This window comes from Macaca mulatta, chromosome 4 (genome assembly GCF_049350105.2).
Source record: "Macaca mulatta isolate MMU2019108-1 chromosome 4, T2T-MMU8v2.0, whole genome shotgun sequence".
In the NCBI taxonomy this organism is placed as follows: Eukaryota; Metazoa; Chordata; class Mammalia; order Primates; family Cercopithecidae; genus Macaca; species Macaca mulatta.
Genome location: NC_133409.1, coordinates 106,283,462 through 106,304,561, shown reverse-complemented (window position 1 = coordinate 106,304,561; position 21,100 = coordinate 106,283,462). Strand labels below are relative to the sequence as shown.

At 33.9% G+C, this 21,100-nt stretch overlaps 1 protein-coding gene across 4 annotated transcripts in view; it reads right to left on the bottom strand.

Moving 5' to 3' along the window:
* Window positions 1-3,890: 3,890 nt before the first annotated feature.
* The window catches only part of LCA5 (lebercilin LCA5), a 53,467-nt gene continuing 36,257 nt past the window's right edge, over window positions 3,891-21,100 (bottom strand). For 3 of the 4 annotated variants that reach the window (XM_015136780.3, XM_015136783.3, XM_015136779.3), the window contains 5 exons: window positions 12,400-12,537; window positions 11,341-11,437; window positions 10,366-10,508; window positions 8,022-8,154; window positions 3,891-6,759 (listed from right to left, as the gene is read on the bottom strand). In XM_015136780.3, the coding sequence (XP_014992266.2) occupies window positions 5,897-6,759; window positions 8,022-8,154; window positions 10,366-10,508; window positions 11,341-11,437; window positions 12,400-12,537 (1,374 nt within the window). In that variant the 3' untranslated portion in view covers window positions 3,891-5,896. 4 annotated transcript variants of the gene reach the window in all.

Sequence of the window (21,100 nt, the reverse complement as noted above, 5' to 3'; positions counted from 1 at the left end):
AAGAGTCCCACTTCGATCAAAGACAGCAGATTATGAGGTAAGATACCAAGTGCAGTTTTTAAGATTCCATACTGACAAGCTTCTGTTGTTTTTAAAAAAAGTTTTGGGTGTTGATACAGAAGTTAATGCTTAAATAGATAATGCTCTCCCTCTACTGACATGCTTCATCATGTTACTTATTCTCTTCTCTCAAAAATACACGACGTCAGCCGGGCGCGGTGGCTCAAGCCTGTAATCCCAGCATTTTGGGAGGCTGAGACGGGTGGCTCACGAGGTTAGCAGATCGAGACCATCCTGGCTAACACGGTGAAACCCCGTCTCTAATAAAAAATACGGAAAAATAGCCGGGCGAGGTGGCGGGCGCCTGTAGTCCCAGCTACTCGGGAGGCTGAGGCAGGAGAATGGCGTGAACTCGGGAGGCGGAGCTTGCAGTGAGCTGAGATCCGGCCACTGCACTCCAGCCTGGGCAACAGAGCGAGACTCCGTCTCAAAAAAAAAAAAAAAAAAAAAATACACGACGTCATTTAATCTTCACAATAACCTTGTAAGATAGGATCACCTCTATTTCACTTCTGGAAGATGTTAAGAAAAGTTAATTATTTGACAAAAGTTGTAATTAGCAAATGGCAAGCACTCCAACCCAACTTCTGACTCCAAAGTCAGTGTTTTTACTATTCTACTCTGATTGCTGAGTTCTAATTTTTATTTTGTCTTAGATTGAGGTAGATAGAATATAATCGCTTATATATAAATATGTATTTCAAAAATGTAGCATTTAGTATGGAAAATACATATTTGGGTCTCTAAGTCTTTTCTATGAATTCTAAAATGTAGATATCATATCCATCTTACCTCCTGCTGATACATCATTCACCCTTTAATAATCAATAAACTTCACAGTGCAACCCCATCATATCTTGTTAGAAAAATGCCTCATTCCTGGTAGAATAAGGAGTGCTGAACAAGTAACTAACTTTTAATGTTTATTCCCTATTATTTTTATTCCATATTATTTTTTGATTAAAATTTTTAATTAAAAAAAGAATATTTTATGTCAAAAATTCCTTCATCAGGGGAACCATGCCTCCTCCATTCCACAAAAATCCTGTTCATTTCATGAAGTGGGTAAGAGTAGGGATCCATCCTTTCCCTGCACAAGACCACCAACCTTAATGCCGGGCACACAGCATTCCTCGGGCCAAAGAGACTTCTGCCAGACTAGACTTTCTTTTTGTGGGGGGTGGGAAAAGGGGCATGCCAGATGAAGGAATGATGTGGCTTCAAGGCTACCAACTGTAACAACTGAAACATTATCAAATGTAAAGTTTCTCTGAAAATGAGACCAAGGAGTGGACAGAGTAAGTACTATTATTCGAACCTAGAGATCCAACCACACTTTATTAAGCTTTCTGGATTTGAGACAAAAGTAATTTCCTTATTTTGCTTAAGCTAGTTTGATTTGGGTTTCTGTCACCACTTAAAGAGTACTAGGCCGGGTGTGGTGGCTCACACCTGTAATTCCAGCACTTTAGGAGGCTAAGGTGGGCGGATCACCTGAGGTCAGGAGATGGAGACCAGACTGGCCAACATGGTGAAACCCCGTCTCTACTAAAAATACAAAATAAATTAGCTGGGTATGGTGGCAGGTGCCTGTGATCCCAGCTACTCAGGAGGCTGAGGCAGGAGAATCGCTTGAACCCGGGAGGTGGAGGTTGCAGCGAGCCAAGATTGTGCCACCGCATGCCAGCCTGGGGGACAAGAGTGAGACTTCATCTCAAAAAAAAATAAAAATAAAAATAAAAAGTACTAAAACAAAACTCTTTCTAAAATATTTATTTAGAGTTCTCATATTGAGGCTACTGAATGTAATCTACTACCTGTGTAATCTCATGGGCAACCTATAACATATATCACAATCTATTAGCTGTAACTGAAAATGGGACTAACAGTACTTATTTGGAAAAACTTTGTGAGGAATAAAGCACATAAAAAACGCCAACTGCCATGGCTGGCATTCAGCAAAAATAATTGCTCTCCGCAATTACTGTCTTTCCAAAACAACAATAGCAGCTAACGTTCAAGTGCTTCTGGTTCTAAGCAGTTTTTCCTGTATTAATTTCGAGTTAATTAGGTTAGATTACTATGAGGTAGGCACTCTAATTAGCCCTGTTTTATAAAGAAGAAAACAAAGGTGCAGAGAGGTTTTGTAACTTATCCAAGGATACGCACAGAGATTAAGGGACAGCTGAGGTATGAATTTATGCAACCCAAAAGTTCTGTGGGTTTGAAAGTTTCTGGATTTTGTTTGCTGTGAAGCTGTTAACTCTCACCTCTCCTTATGTCACTGAACCTGTCTTTAGAAAATCCTTTCAAAGTTTAGTTTTTTCACTCTTCTGTGGGTTAGGAAAGAAACTCATCAATCTTACTGCAAATTTTTTTATTATTTTTATTTATTTATTTTTACTTTAAGTTCCAGGATACATGTAGAGAATGTGTAGGTTTGTTACATAGGTATGTGTGTCATGGTGGTTTGCTGCACCTGCTGACTTATCCTCTAAGCTCCCTCCCCTCATCCCTGACCCCTCAACAGGCCCCAGTGTGTGTTGTTCCCCTCCCAAATTTAATACTGAATAAAGGAAGGAGAGTTTTAAGTGCAGATAAAAAAGACATAATATATTTAGTACAGAAGTTTTATGATAATTTGGAGGTTTAAAAGCTTTTTCTGCTTATGTCTATTCAGAGTATAGCATTAATGTATTACACATTCATACCTGTATTATATTTGTTCATTTTTTTTCCCTACAAGAAACTCATAGTAAGTCATGGTAATAACAGCTAATATTTACTGAGTGCTTATAATGTGCCAGGCACCTGCCAAGCATAAACCTAAGTATTTCATTTACTCATAACCACCATAAGTAGTACAATTAAAGACCAGTAACAACTGAGCAAGCTGTAGTCCAAGGACACACAGGGAACAGTGGGAGAGCAGGGATGGAAACTCGTGCAGTCTGGCTCACTGTGCCCTTCATCCACTTTGTGAAGACAGGGGCCTGTCTGGTTTACTCTCTACGCTCTCCTGCCATCTAACACAGTCTAGGGCATCCAGGAAGCACTAGTGGTTAATTTTTTAAAATACCCCTAAATAGACTCGCTTGAACCTGGGAGGCAGAGGTTGTAGTGAGCCAAGATTGTGCCACTGCACTCCGGCCTGGGCAACAGAGTGAGACTGTCTCAAAAAAAAAAAAAAAAAAAAAAAAAAACCCAAAAAACAAACGAACAAAAAACTCCTAAATAAAAGGAGAGCAATTTCAAGTGATATAAAAGGAGACTTTAACATAAAAGAGGAAAGTTTTGTGTAGAAGGGGAAAAACTTTTTAAGGCAGATTCGTCACAATTTATGGTAACTTCTTTAATTCTAAAAAAATCCATACTATCCCATAATACAAATTTCCCTTCCCATTTTCAATCAGGGAGATTTACATGCTCTATCCAACTAACAATTAGTCAGGGATACCAGAAGTCGAGTATCTTGGAAAATGAGGCGGAAGAGGATGATCAGAAAAATTGCAAGTCAGCCATGGAATGAATTTGTGTTTATTTCACAATTCAATTTAATCCTCTTTACCCTCACCTTTTGTAAAAAAAAAAATATGAGCAATATATGCCATTATGATAGCCATTAACGGTGAAAGGATTAATTAAAACTATAATTATCTGATAAGACTAGCATACTGTCTAACCTGATCTAGAGCAGATTCATCTACTTCAACTAAAAATACTGAACATAAAAAAAGGTGTATAATGAAACAAAAATTAACCCTGCAGGTCCTGTTTCCATTACATATTTTCTAAGTAACTTCAGATATCACTCAAATAAAGAGTCATAGTACATTTTTAATTTTTATTAGTAAGAGTTCTGAGTACAAATAAATTTAATGACATTTAGAAAAAAACAATTTACCCTCTAAGGTTTGTTCATAAAGAAAACCCTGTTTTGTACATTTTAATTTCCAATTTTAATGCTTAATATCATAATGCCTTTACATCTATAACTTAACTTTAGGTTTAATTTTAATAATTCTGTCTTCTTGCATCTGGTTAAAGAGATCATCAGGTAGAAAAAAAGCAAAAAATTAGGTTAAATGACCTGAATAAAAAACTTAGCTAAAAAGTTTTAAAAGCCTTTAAAACAAACTAAAAATTAGAATACTTTTGGCAGAAAAATTAGCAGCTAGGAACAAAATTAACATTACATAATATTTTACCAAGAACTGCATTACAAATAATATTGTTTTACATATATTAGAATGATTTGCAACATATTATAGTAAATGGTTACACATATCAGATGTACAAATCTATTAAGAAAACTTTTTAATATAGTATAGCACTTTTGAGATATTCTGTTCCCAATAAATGAAAGGAACACAATTTAGAAGATGATAGGTGGTACATCTATTAATTGGAGACCTAACCAGGTAAGTCTTCATAAATAGTCATGCAACGAAATTCAATAATATGCATTTATAAGAACTCAGAATTAACACAGTAATGCCTTCCCCTCATCAGTATGTATGTCTGGCATCAGAAATCATACTACGAGCAAACGCTAGTAAATTCTTGAAAAAAACAGCTGACTTTAGAATAAGTGCCAATCTAAATTTTTTATTCTTCCCAACACACTATTTCCACCACTCTTCATTTTAACAGTGTTTTCTCCTTGGTTGGTGGTATATTACTGCTTTTTAAAGACCAATCATACCCAGCATGATCCAAGCTCATCAACTTCTCTATAAGCCAAAGTGAATTACAAACAGCCAAAAGACCAATGCGTTTAAACAGAAAACTATCCACTCTAGTCAGCAAGGCAGAAGTCCTATGTCTAAAAATCTTCTCTACAAAGTTACTTTAAAACTAGTCCTGTAAGTCCAATAGTATTACACTATTGTTGTTTCCTTGGTTTGAGGACAAGTTCAAATCTTAAAAGCATTAACATTTCCAAATTACATTACTCTGGAAATATAATTGAACTGAAGATCTTTCTGTAATATATTGGGATAAAGTTTCTTCTATTCTTTGTAGTTGGTATGTATTTCTACTATTCCTTGCATTTGGCATGAAATCTTACACCCAGTCACTGAGATACAAAGAATGTAGGAGAACAAGGAGAGGAATTACACTGTATCCAAGCTTCTGGGGGCTATGACAGACAGCAACTGTCCTTGCAAACAGAGAAATGTCTTCTGAACTCAATGTAATATTCTAACAGAATTGTAGGTAAGTGATTTCAGTAAATACTGAAATTGGGAAATGAGTAGTGTTTAGCTGTGGGTACTTTCAGAGGAATGGGAAATCCCAGTGTTGTGACTGCTATCATTCAAGAGTAGCTCAGCATTGCCATGTAAGATAGGGACCCCTGGCCCTATCCATAAAGGGAAGGGCTCCTAAGAAGCACTCGTTCTCCACCATCTGGAGCTACACTTCCCAACACAGACTTTCACCCTTAATTTTCATTCAACAATTAGTGGGAAGACTGTATTTAGCTCAATGAGAATATGATCAAAAATACATAAATAGGGATAAAAGTAGAAAAGGAATACCACCTCCAGTGCAGTTAAACTTGCCATAGCACTGGTTGAAGAGTTAAAATCTATTTCATTTTTCAAGATACATTTTTATTTTTGGTTTCATTCAAAAAAGCCTCCTTCATTCTTGGCAAACTATCTATGTGGTGTATGTATGATCTACTTCTTTTTAACTGCATTGTATTTAGCTACTAAAAATCATTCCTTAATAAGGACGTTGTAGCATTAAAAAGTGTAAATGTTTATAATAAACACTGTATTAAAATATTTCAATATTTACAATTAGGAAAAATGTATACTCCAGTCAGTCATCTCAGTGCTACTTCTTCAATTTCATCTTCTACAGAATCAACTGCTTTTACTGCTGGTTTATCATCTGCATGTTTTAATCGGTGTCTATTTGGATTAAAACTTCTTCCTTCATTGAGGAAAAAGTCTTCATCTTCATCATGTTCTCGATCTCTGCTGCCTTTATCCCCAGGGAGAAAATTTACAGGGTCAATGTCTCCTTTACCGGAAGCCACAGAATTTGGGTCACTGCTTTTGGAGGAAATGGTGCTGCTACCACTGGCACCAAATAACTGTTCCATCAAATTAGCTTTTTTCTCTTTTCTTGTAATTAAATCTACACCATCTTTACTAAGTTTTTCCATACTGTTTCTTTGGAAATCCAAAAAACTACTTTTTTGACTAAATGGATTTGACCTCTCTGATGTTTTTGCAAATGAAGGCACATAGCTACCAAATGCAAACTCATTAGGGGAGGCTGGACTTCTAACATTTCCTGAATTTTGACCTTCTCGTTTTGGAGGTGAGAAATCGATGTCTTGCAAATGATGCCCATTAAATAACCTCTCTGAGGATTCAGACAACCTGTATGTTTTGGGGCTTCTCTCTGGGGAGTGTAGTTTTGACTCAAAATCAGGTAACAATGGCAAAACAGGGTATTTTAGATTTCGAGAATCTTGGAGTTCTCTGTCAATTTCATTCAGTTTAGCAAGTAGCATTTCTCTCTTCAGTCTTTCTTCTTCCTCTCTTTGCAATTTATCCATATTCTGAATTTGATATATTTCTAGTTGGTACTTTCCAGCTTCCCACTCTGGCTTTTCTTCTCTTTCCAGTAAATATGTCTTTTCTTTTTGCTTTTTATCAAGTTCTTCTCTTTCCCATTCTGTATGAAATCAAATTTTTTTTAATGGGATTTTGTAACAGTCAGTATTTTTAAACAGGAAAACTATCAAGTTTTATAAAACAACCATATTTAATTTGGGTATAATAAGTCAAGTGAGAAAAGATATCATAAATTTCATTTTTACTTGATATTCTGGGAACAGAGAATAATATATTTAATATGCATTGCATTTAACAGAGAATAATATATTTAATATGCATTGCATTTAAGATTCTCATTTATAAAAAAAATTTGTTCTTCAAGATACTGGTAGAGAAGAAAGGTTCTTTGCCTATTTTTTTACAACTAACATAATGCTGTACGGTGGGGATGGATGGATAGATGGAGTAAAGACTCTACACTTAAAAATAAATGAAACCTTTGGATGTCATATCCTGAGATATGACTTATGTGATATTCTGACAGAAGATGCATTGACTTGAATCTAATTAAGAGAAAACTTCAGACAAACCCAAAATGAAGAACATTCTGTTTTTAAAAATGGGTCTATATTCATCAAAAATATTAATCTCTCACACACATTCTCTTTTTCCCTCTCTGTACATATATATATATGTGTGTGTGTGTGTGTGTGTGTGTAACAAAAATCTCCAGATTAAAGAAGACTGAAGAGATATGAAAACTAAATGCAATTCATGATCTTGTAACAGAAGGAAGAAAATGCTATCAAGAACAATATTGTATCAACTGACAAAATAATATGAATGATAGATTAATGTGTTGCGTCAAAATTAAATTTCCTGAAGTTGAAAACTACATTGGAATATGGTCTAAGATAATATCCTAGTTTGGGGAAATATACATAGAAATATTTAAAGGTATGGGCATGAGATACACAACTCACTCACAAATAGTTCTTTAGCTACTCTCGCAACTTTAACTTTGAAACTACTTCCAAATGAAAAAATTAAAAATATTAAAATATGTAAGAACACTACAAGTATAGTAACTTTAGTAAATGGCATCTGAATTCTACTTCATCAGAATTTTCTGAATGCAACTCGTCCTTATTCCCTAACCCTAAATAGCAAATGACTTGGAGTGTTCCATTTTTTTCTTTCCTTAATAACATTATTCAAATGTGTACAGCTCCTGATAAGCCATCCCCTACCACTGTATCCACCTTTCTTTGTTCTACCTAACCAATTCACACTTAAGTTGGAAGATATTAGAGGACGCTCACTCTTTCTTTCTCAAGGAATGCTGACTTGTCACATGCTTAAACAAATTCTTTTTCTTACCATCCTCCAGCTTTTCAACCTCCTGTTTTACGACATGGAGTTCTTCACCTTTAACAAAATTTTCCTCTCTTTCCACAATTGGGTTTAGAATCCCTGCTTCTCCATGCCCATCTTGCTTCTGAGACTGCAAGTCCTATTATACGTTTAAAAAAAAAAATGCAAGTTCACAAATTATAGAAAAGGGGGAGAACTAAACAATACAGATTTATCCATTAAACATGATTACCAACTAAGTTAAAACTTAATGCAGATTTTCAATTAATAAATCAGTAAATCACAAGTTACCACTCCTTGAAAAATGCTTCAAAACCACACAGGATTATTTCTATTAAAATTGTAAAGAAGCATTTATAAGACGTATTAGAACCAGTATAACTGAAGTAAAGCCAAAATGGTGCATAAAGTTCTGAAGAGACAAGTTTTAGAAGGATCCTTGCTTTGTGCATTTTCACCAAAAATCTGATTAATTCAGTTAACCAGTAATGGCTATTTGCCAACCATGCGAATCAACTAAGATGCTGTTGAACTGTAACATGAGCAGTGACAATACTATGTCCAAGCCTCCAATTAATATATTTTATAATATTCAAATCAAATAAAAATGTTATAAACTTAAAATTCCTTGTTTCCTATGGTGTGATTTTTCTTAATAAAAGTGAAATATCTATTATTAGTAAAGACTTGTCTAGTATCCATTTTCATCTTCTTCCTTTTAGCAACAGAATCCTGTGAGTTTTAGCAGGACATATAGCTGCTTAGCTGGAGACTACACTTGCTACCCTCCCTTGCAGCTAGAAAGGACTAATGGAAGGGGAGTGGAAGTACATGTGCAATTTCAGATCACATTTATAAAACCAAATGCTGCTTGCCCTCCATTTCCTCGTTGCCCTTTCCCACAGGGGTGGTAAGCCAGTTCCAACCACACACAAGAGGGCTACACTCTTCAAAACGGAAGATCAACAAGACAGGGGATGACTACCATGAAACAAAGCTGTCTACCAACTGTCAACTACCAACCGACTTCAGTCTATTACAAGAGAGAGAAATTTTTCTCTCACTTGAGCCACTCTATTCTTTTTCCAATAGCAACTTAGCTTGTACTCTAAGCTACCATTTGGTGAGGCCCTTTACAGTGGCAGAGTGGCAGGTTCAGTCTAAAGAGCTTTATAAACATCATGATTATTTCCAATTTCATGTGACTAAAAAAGAAAGAAAAAATAAAAAATAAAAAAAATTGCATGATTACTCATTGTCACAACCCTGAAAAGTAATCCACCTTAATTTTACAGATGAGAAAACTGAGGCTCCAAGAAGTCACACAATTAAAATGTTAGAATTTAACTAGAATGAGAGCTAACTCCAAGGCTCTCATACTCTTACACTCTTTTCACTATTCCAGGTTTCTATTCCTTCTGTTGAATGTATACTATAAAAAGACCAATTTTTTTAGTCCTTTTAAAGTTAATAATTACTTTGTCATTCCTCACTTTGTGATCTCAAAAAGACAAATCAACATGACTAGTTTCAATGACAGTACAAATACAGAAACACACTTAGCAGATACAACTAACTTGTATGAATTATCAAGCAAAAATAAATAAACAAGCTAGAATATACAGAGAAATCAAATCAGTCCATCCTTTCTGTTTTATACCTCAAGAAGAGAGCTCAGGGTCCCTGGGAAACTTATAAGGTATAAACATATACCATTGTATGAAATATGCTAGGTTGCCGATATGTTGTTTTCTTTGGAGTTTAAGCTGTAAACATTAAAGATGAAACTCTCTTAGAGAAAGAGACTTTCCAGTGATTCAGAATGGAGGTCCTTTTAAATGAAAGTCCAACAGAGACCCCCTGAATTCCACTCTAATTTGACCAGGATAAGATCAGATTCCATTGCAATTACTTTGTTCATTATTCAGTCAGTTACCATGAAAAATTCTCCTATATAGGAGACCAAAAATAAAATTAAACCTAGTCAAATTCTAAGAAATCATTTGAAAACTACTATTACTTGCTACTAAACATAAAAGTACTGAGGGTTTTCCAAGACTATCTCGGTACATAAGAGAAACTTAGAAGGCAAATTCTTCTCTTCTGCCCCCAACCCAGGAGGCACAATCCATCATTCTGAAGCACCTGAAATATGTGATGTAAACTAAAAGAGTCAAGCCAAAAGAATTTTATAAAATACACAATACCTCTTTCCGTTCAAAAAGGCTAGTTGCATATTCACATAGACATAGTACTTAGCTTCATTACTGAAATTTTAAAATGTTTGATATTGTGTTTTTAGGAATAACTTCATACTGAATTTGGTACATAATAATACTGCTAAACTCACCAAAGTAAGATGTTCTGGTTCTTCCCATTTGTTTTCATAACACATAATTGTTTCTGGTGTTAAAGGATATTCTTCTGGCTTGAAGTCTTCCGTCGTTTGTACTCCTTTTGTACACAGGTCTGCAAAATCACTCTGGCATGCAGCTACAATGAAAATTATTTTAAAAATATTATTACAATGAATAATGCCAAAATATATGGAATTCAACTGGCATGTATATATACACACACGCATACATATATATATGCGTGTGTGTATATATACATGTACATTTAAACACACCACTTCATTTAAATGGTGAATATATATATTCACTTATATATATTCATTATATAAATATAATGTATGTTTTGCTCAGCTTAATACTCACTATTACTATTTTTGTTTCTAGGATTTACTGGCAATTGTATGATTTGGGGAGAATTCTGACTACAAATGCTTTAAGTTTCACAATGTTTATATTTTAAAATCTTGCAATTCACATAACAGGGAAATTACAGTTTTGTTAAAAAAGAAAGTAAAACTACAAATAACAATACAAAGTATTTGTAGGTGAAACCAACTGACATCTGAGATTTACTTTAAAATATTCTAGAGAAAAGTAGAAAAAAATAGATGAAATAAAACTGGTAAAAAGTATAACTGTTAAAGCTACATGATACATAAATGAAAGTGCATCATATTACTCTCTACTTTGGGGTATATTTGTATATTTTCAAAAACATTAAAAAAATTATAATAAGGAAATTTCAAAAAGTTATGTAAAACAATTTTAACAGCCTCTCTTCAGGGGAAAAAAACAGAGAAAACTGAAAAGAATTTCTGAAAACTGTCGGAAATTTAAATTGCAAAAAATACATTTATTTTAAATATATTTCAATGAGGTTCTTTTCCTTCCCTTCTATTTCAGAATTATTGTACTATCACTAAATAATAGCAATAATATCAGTTTGTGAACAATCATAGTTACTATACCATTTTTTCTTAATGCAAGTTCTTTTTCTTTATTTGGAGAGGACTTTGGCAGACGATTAGAATATATATTTTTTATATCCAGTTCTCTCTCCTTTTCCTGAAAACAAACACAACATAATTAAGGAAGTAGAGTCTCAGTTTAAAACAAACCAAAACCCCTCACTTTGTCATCTGGTATTTTCTTACCATATTGAAAGATACCTGGCTCAGCTTCCTTCTGTAACTATCAAACTATAGAAAAAAAGTCTCTAGTATACTGAGGTTAGGATAGAGCAATAATTTTCCCGAAAACGTCTAATATGTCCTGGAAATTTAAAAAATTAAGGCAAATTTCATTTTTTACCCATTCTTACCTGATATAGCTAGTATTGTCTTAACTGAGACACAGAGACAAATAATTTAGTTAGTATCTCTCAAATGTAAGTTCTGAAATATTGATGAGTTAAAAATTAGACCACTCTTTTAAACACAGGCATACTTGGCCATTTTGGGGCTGTGGCTTTTTCTGAGAATTTGATTAACAAAAAGAAAACATAAGATAATGTAAAATTTTGCACTATTTTACACAAAATTTTGTGCAAAATTTCATTCTACCTAGAACTCATTGATGACTTCAACGTAGAATGAAAAATGCCTGTTTTAACAAAATTAAATAATTTGAATACTTTCTCTAAACACTGTGAAAACGAAGGGCATCATTTGAAACAACTTCAAAAATAATAAATCATTGGGTGATCTGAGGAAAAACACTGCATTCAACCATGCAACACAGTGAAGCTCTAGTTCCCAAAATTTTCTTCTATGATTTTACAATTTACTTCAGTTACATCATTTCTATTGGTGTATTCAGTGTTTCACCTTTTTTGTTTTTGTTTTTAATTTCACTTTGTTATAGTGATTATACCAAAAACCTTTTCTAAGTACTAAAGACAATATCAGAATTTTGTAAATTATATTGTACCAACTTACAAATATGAATAGTAATGTTTAGTGTTTTAAAATATTTAATTTTCATCTAATACACATTATGGACAACATAACGCAATTTAAAATATTTACCTTTAATTTGTGATATAGTCGCTGTATCTCCTTTTGAAGAACTTTATTTTCATCATAAGCCTCATATGCCCTTTTCCTTTCAGCAAGCAACTGTCGTTGGAAACTGTTAGTACTCAGCTCAAGGTTTTTTGATAGTTCCTATATGTATAAATACATAAAAAGCACTCCTTTAAAAAAAATCCAACAATAAAACATAACACATAGCAGTGTCAAAATGATGTTTTTAGTGGTATTGTCCAAGACCTACAAATCAGACTGGGCATAGCATTCATGTACGTAACCTAGGAAACAGATTTACCAACAATTTAGTAAGGTATCAAGCTTATTATTCCTATCTGTTGTTCATAGTAATTTGTAAATAAATTCTTAAGGATAGGATGGTGGCTCATGCCTATAATCCTGCGCTTTGAGAGGCATAGGAGGGAGGAGCACTTGAGACCAGCCTAGACAACAAAGCAAGAGCCCATCTCTATGAGAGTTTAAAAATTAGCTGGGCATGGTGGTGCATGCCTGTAGTCCCGGCTACTCAGGAGGCTGAGGTGGGAAGATCACTGGAGCCTGGAAGTTTGTGCCAACGAACTGAAGCCTTGGTGACAGAACAAGACTATCTTAAAACAAAACAAAACAAAACAAACAAAAAAAAAAAACCTTAAGCACACACACATTGCTTGGGCAAATAATAAGATACCAAGACAGATAAAATTACACAGCACTACCAAAGCTGCAGAGAGTATCTACAGTAAAACATCTCTAGATAAAAACAACAGCCAAAATTTCCATCCATGGTCTTCAAACATGTTCCATCAAGTTTATAAAATAATTTATGTTAAAATATTTTCTTTTAAAATAACTTAAGTTGTCAAGACACCATTTCTAATTTGTGGGTTTTTTTAAAGCATCTTATAGATAGATAGATAGATAGATAACAAATAAATGTTTATTATAAGTATAAATAAGATCACAAAGAAAAACAGAAAATAAAAAGCAGTTACAATCTCATTACGTTGTGATAATCACTGCCAACATTTCGACGTATATAATTTGAGACTTTTATGTATCTTTCTCAGTAAATAATACCATAAATCCCTAAGTCAATCTACTGTAATAACACAATCTTTTTTCAATGGAATAGTATTGTACTTTACAGATTATCATAACTTAACTAAATTCTGCTGTTCAATATTAGGTTGCTCCAATTTTTCCTAGAGTGAACATCCTAATATATCTAACTTTAATCATTTATTATTTCCTCAGTGTAAATGTTAAGAAATAAAATGTCTTAGACTTTATCTAAATCAAGAACTCCTGACCTTTGAAAGGTCCCATTAAGCAAATGAAAAGATAACCCACAGACTAGGGAAAATATGTGCAAATCCCCTACCTGCTAAAGCAGGGATGCCCAACCCCTGGGCTACAGAATGCTACTGGCCTGTGGCCCGGTAGGTACCGGGCTTGCACAGCAGGAGGTGAGTGGCAGTGAGCCAGCGCGAGCATTACCGCCTGAGCTCTGCATCCTGCCAGATCAGCAGCAGCATTAGATTCTCACAGGAGCACAAACCCTATATTGTGAACTGTGCCCGCGAGGGTTCTAAGTTGTGTTCTCCTTATGAGAATCTAATGCTTGATCATCTGAGTTGGAACAGTTTCAGCCTGAAACCATCCCCCTCAACCCCGTCCATGGAAAAACTGTCTTCCATGAAATCAGTCCCTGGTACCAAAAAGGTTGGGGACCGCTGTGCTAAAGGACTTGTATGAAGAAATGTATAGAGTTATCCCTCTGTGTCTGTAGGAGATTGGTTCCAGGACTCCTGTGTACCAAAATCCAGGCATAGTCAGGTCTTGCAGTCAGTCCTGTGGAACCTGAGTATATAAAGTCGGGCCAGGCGCAGTGGCTCATGTCTGTTATCCCAGCACTCTGGGAGGCCGAGGCAGCGGGATCACAAGGCCAAGAGATCGACCATCCTGGCTAACACGGTGAAACCCCGTCTCTACTAAAAATACAAAAAATTAGCCTGTGTGGTGGCATGTGCCTGTAGTCCCAGGCACTCGGGAGGCTGAGGCAGGAGAATCACTTGAACCTGGGAGGCAGAGGTTGCAGTGAGCCAAGATCATGCCACTGCACTCCAGCCTGGGCAACAAGAGCAAGACTTCATCTCAAAAAAAAAAAAGTCAGTCCTCCACATCCAAAGGTTTCACACACTACAAATACTTTTATTTCTACATTTGGTTGTGGAATGTGGAACCTGTGGATATGGTAGGCCGACTGTGTTTATTGATAAAAAAAAATTTGCATAAGTAGACCCACTCAGTTCAAACCCATGTTGTTCAATGGTCAACTGTATATTACATCTAAACATCTATATCTGTCCCACAAAATTCAGTAACATGAAACCAAACAGCTCAGCAAAAAATGGAGGAAGTATGTAAACAGATAATTCACCAAAAAGATATCCAGAGACAAATAGGCACATAGAACAATGCTTCAATATCGTAACTTATAAAGGAAATACAAATTAAAGCCACAATAAAACAATGCTATTTATCTATCAGAATATCTAAAACTGGAAAAACTGAGCATACAAAATGGCTAGGATGAGTAGCAACCGGAACTCTCATACACTTTTGTTTTGGGAATGTACAATGGTACAACCATTTTGGAAAACAGTTGGGCAGTAAAACATACATCTACTATATATAACACAGTCATTCCACACCTAGGTCTTTACACAGGAGAAAAAGAAGCCAGTGTCTATACAAAGACTTCTGCATGAATGTTCACAGCAGCTTTATTTGTAATAGTTAAAAACTGGAAATAATCCAAATGTCCATCAATGGGATGGACTAATGGATAAACAAAATGTCATATATATGTATATAATAAGGGTAATCACCACTTAGCAATAAAAAAGAATGAACAATTGATACTTCCAACAACATTTTTGAAACTCAAAACAGTTTTGCTAAAGAAACCAGGAATAAAATAATATATACTATATGACTCCACGTATATAAAATTCTTAAAATGCCAAGTAATTTATAGAGACAAAAAGTAGATTAGCTGAGGAGTAGTGGGCAGGGATTGATAAAAGGGAGGGAGTACAAAAAGGCATTAAAATTTGTTATAGATAATAAAAAACAGTAAAAACAAGTGTATCAGTTTTGAAAAATGAAGCTTCTGGGTTGATAGACATTTGTACAATTTTAAGGTTTTGAAAAGCATTACCAAAATGCCCTTAGAAAAGGTTGTAACAGTTTACATTCTCTTTGAAAGTCTAATAGCCTTTATTTCACTAGATACTTATAGTAACAGGATACTGTAATTCTTTAATCCATCAGATTGGCCTAAAGAAGGATACAATTGTTTTAATTTGTATTTGTTTGATGACTACTAAAGTTAATTTTCATCTTTATTGTCTATCCATATTCTTCATGAAACGTTTTTGTAATGTAATAAGAATTTAAAAGATAATGACAAAATGAGGAAAAAGCAAACTGATGACCAAAAGAAGCAAAAAAGTTAAGAATTTTCCAGAATTGAAGATATAATGAGAGATGAAGTTGGAAAGAGCATCATGATAAAGACTGGATCAGAAAAGAATCATCAACGGATGCTAAATTTTGATGAGGAATAAGATATTTAAATATTCTTAAGGCAGCTCCACATGGACAGATTATTGATTTCACTATAAGAGGAGGAACAGTTAATGGGTAAATGTTAGAGAAGTTGAGCAGCACTTTGGCTAGGAGATCAAAATTAACATCACTAGTGAAGGTCAGGAGACATCATGTGGCTCCAGATGTGATATCTTAAGAAGGAAAATAATATTACCTATTCAGTATTCTCACCAAAAACACAAAAACCCCAGTCTATACACAATGAAACATAAGAGAAATACAAAGTTAAGGATATTCTATTAAATGAAAAGGGGTAGGGAGCTGTATGCTTCAACAAATGTGAATGTCATAAATAAAACAACAGTATGTGGAAATGTTCCAGATAAAAGAAGGCTGGAAAACTGGACAATTCAGTATAATACTTGACCCTAGACTGGGTCCTACTGGAGAACAGAAAGTACTATAAAAGATATGATGAAGGCTGGATGTGGTGGCCCACACCTGTAATCCCAACACTTTGGGAGGGTGAGGTGGGCAGATCACGAGGTCAGGAGTTTGAGACCAGCCTGACGAACATGGTGAAACCCCATCTCTACTAAAAATACAAAAATTAGCTGGGCGTGGTGGTGTGCACCCGCAATCCCAGCTACTCAGGAGGCCGAGGCAGGAGAATCGCTTGAACCCAGGAGGCGGAGGTTGCAGTGAGCCAAGATCGTGCCACTGCACTCCAGCGTGGGTGACAGAGCAAGACTCTGTCTCAAAAAAAAAAAAAAAAAAAAAAAAAAAAGGATATGATTAAGTCAACTGAAAAAAATTGTGCTACAGAGAGTAGATTAGAGGAAATTATTATATAAGTGTGAATCACAGTATAACCATAATTTTACTATGGTTCTATAAGAGCATAATCCCTATTCTTAAAAAATACATGCTGATGTATTTAGGGGCATGATGTATCCAAGTTACCCTCAAATAGTTAAAAAAAAAATTGTGTATATATGCATATAACAGAGAGACCACATGAGAGAGCATGCATGCATATTATAAGACAAATGGGATAAAACGTTAACAACAGACGAATCTGGGTAAACTGTATAGGAGTGTTCTTTGTACTGTTTTCAGATTTGCAACTCTCTGTAAGCTTGAAATTATTTCCATATAAAATATTAATTTAAGAAAATCCTATCCCCCCTAAATATTTTGGAGCAAAACAGGAAACCATTGAACTCAATAAGAATGCGTTAAAAAAAAAAAAATACCAGGGCTAAAAAATACTCAAGTTCCAAATGATAATAACTGTCAACCTGGAATCCAGCAAGATCCAGTGAAATTATCACTGAAGAGTAAAGATAAAATATATTCAGACAAATACTAAACAGTGTTGCCAGTCAGAAGCTCTCACTTATATATATATTTCAGTTAAGAAAGGAAGTGAACCCTGAAGGAACAATAATGAAGAATGGTGACATGCAAGAAATAATGGTAAACTAATAAATACTAAGAAGAAATTTTTTTTAAATTAAAAATACTATTAAAAATTAAAAGATTAAGTAGGAAAAAAAAAAAGCAAAACCAAATTCCCACATGAGGACTAAATCCAGAAGGTTTCAGTGGTGAAATCTAACAAATTTTAAGAAACAGATTATCTGTAAAAGAGAACAGAAAGGAAAAATTCTGTCATTTTTGATGAGATTTTTTATAATCTTGATGTCAATAGTGGAAAAATAAAATCGTACACCATTCCAAAATATGAATATTGTTGCAAAAGTCCCAGACAAATACTAGCAAAAGGAATTCAGCAATGTGTAAAAATTGCATCACAACTAAATAGCACCTATCTATCCCAAGAAGCAAAGAACGAGAGTAGTTTCACATTCAAAACAATCCATGATTTAAAACAAAAACCCTAGCAAGCCAGTAGTAGAAGAAAATTTCCTTACACATAAATATACACACAAATTCACAGAAAAAGATCCAAAAGGATACACACTAAGATACCAAAAGTGGTGACATCTGAGTGGTAAGAATGAGAATGTTTTCATTTTATCTTTTAATTCTTCTCTAATTAAAAAATATATATACACGTACTACTTATAAAAAATAAAAAGTTTCTAAAATATGTTTAAATAAAAATTAAAATGCTTAGAAAAATCATATCTAACAACTTCAGAATAGTAGTTACTTCTGAGCAGGGAGAGTAGAAAAAGGATGTTTGGAGAAAGGATACAGGGAAACATCAATGTATTTTAGAAAAATAAGATCTAAAGCAAAAATAGCAAAATATCAAGTAGGTACATGAATGTTTTAAATACTCTTTTTGTATATTCAAAATATTTCATAAAAAAAATCAGAAGTACTTTAAGAAATTAAATAAACTAAATGGATAAAGAAGAGAATGCAAATAGTAGTTATCTTCGGCTGGCAGGACTATGGATATTTTTCCCCCACTTTTACTGTAAATTTCAAAACATCTTTAAACAAATATGTTAATAATACAATAAAATTTAAAATACTTAACATTTTTTCCAAAGGACATATCACAGAATTCTATCTTGTTAGTGGAAATAAATATAATTTAACAATTTTTGAAAGTTAACACAAAGGATAAGTTTACCTTCATTTGTTTTTTATTAATTAGTAAAGAATTACAGATTTAAATACCAATATTGCATTTGTTAAAATAAGTCTATCAATGTCAGTTGTTTTAATATCGGTTCAGTATTGTTATAGCTCAATTCTAAAGACTCAGATCCTTGTGTAAGCAAGGACCCTGGAGGTCATGAGTCCACCTTATAGTAATACCTTTTTACAGTATTCCTAGAAGGTAGACATTGAATCTTTGCACAAATACTTCTGGTAGCAGAAAGCTTGATAATCAAAGGATACTGATTTCATTATTGGACAATTCCAATTATTAGGAAGCTCTTTTGAATGAGTGGAAACCAGTTTTCTAGTAATATCCATTAGGTTTGTATTGCCTTCAGGAAATAAATCTATTTCTCCTGCTCCATGTGACAGCCCTTTAAACAATGAAGGAAGTTAACATTTTTCCTTATCTTTTCTATGATTTTACGTTTCTTCCACTGTTTCTTTTATGCCAGTTTTTTGACTCCCTGGTAATCCTGTCTGCTCTCCACATGTCAGTTTGTTACCTAAAATCTGGTACTTGTTATTAGATGTGATCTGACCAATGAAATTAGAGTTATTATTACCTCTTAGGACGAAGGTACCACCATACTTGGTTAACTTCTTCCCTTCCAATTTTTTAAATGGCCATATAATTACAGGTTCATATACTTAAAAAATTATGCTTTAACTTCAATTACTATTAATCCAGGGCTCCCCATAGTGTACACATAAAATAGATGGAAAAAAATTGAGGTGAAACAGTTAACCTGACTAAATTTTATCTTGCTTATTTTAGGCCAGATTTTGAGCCTAGGGGGATCAAGCTTGATCTTGTCATCCATCAGATTCATTGGGCCTCCTGTTTTTGAACCTGTCAAGAACATATCCATCCATTCATTATTTTAAGAAACACCAATTTTATGCCAGACAGAGTGCCAAATGTTGCAAATACAAAATCAAATAAGACTTGTTCGTGCTGTTAAGGAACCTGGTCAAATTCACTGATAAATATGCTGAAAGGAACAGAGCCTAAGATAGCACTTGAAAGCACCCACCTAGAAACCTTCTCTTCAAGTTGACAGCTATTTATTTACCTGCAGCCTTTGCGTACAATTACTGATCCAATTGTAAAACTTTCTAACACTATGTTCAACCAGTCCATAATTCTCCATTAAAATACAAACATGAAAGGCTTACTGAATTTACCCTACATACTATCCATATTATATCTACTATATGCTAATTGATATAATATACAGTTATATAATATATTGTATATAGCATATTGCATGTTCTGTATACTAATATATTGCATATACTATACACATCTATATTATATAACTGTATAGAATTCTATAATTGTATATACTATACTGAGTTCTATATAGTTCTCTATATAATATATAGAGTTCTATATAGTTCTCTCTATAATATATAGAGTTCTATATAGTTCTCTCTATATAATATATACAGTTCTATAACTGTATATTCTATAACTGTATAGTATGGTATAGTATGTAGTATATAGTATAGAATATAGATGTGTAATATATAGTATATATACATAGGAGAACATAGTAGACATAGCATATCTTCATGCACCATTCTAGTAATCCTAAGAGGGGGGTGAGGGGAAGAAAGTAAAAATAGCTCTAAGTAAGCAATATTTTCCACAACATTTAAAAACCTGATAGAGATTTCTATCAAGCTCACTCACTGATAATTTCTAACATCTATCTCTGTTTACCTCTGAAAACACTGGTATTTGCCTTTTTTTACTTTCTCACTTCTCCTAGTCTTCCTAACTCTCCAAAGTACAATGACAAAGGCTCTGGAATCACATTTGCAAGGTTCTTCAGTCCTCTGGAGGATAATTCATTTGAATCTGGAGACTGAGCTAATTTAAATGAGCTATCTGTGTCTTACTATTTCTTCATCTGCTTTGAGCAGGACAAGATAGAGGCAAACTCATAATCCAATAGTTATGCTTCCTCTGTACATTACAAGTCTGCCCTAAGTAATGGATCTTGTTCTTGTTCTAATGAAACCTGTTTTCTTTAATGAAATCTGTTTTCTTTAAAAGTGTTTTGCCTTTCCTTACCCTGAGCTTTTGTCTTCCAACATAGATTTTACTCCACAGTATTTACTAGTTAGCACCAAAAATACAACAGATTTTAGAAGTGATTTCTGCTCAGCAAATGACATATAGAGAATTAGCATGATGACAGACTTTGAAAAAACAATTTGTATCTTTTATAGTTTTTAGATCATTTCATCAGAAGATGCTGATAAAATAACCAAAATTATAATATTTTAATTCCTGCTATCATTTAAAACTATGAAAAAACACAAAATGTACTATTATAAGAGGAACCTATTACTCAGCATTTAAACATGATAAAATTCCAAGGATTTTACTAAAATGATAACAAAATAATAGAGCAACGGAAGACAGAATACT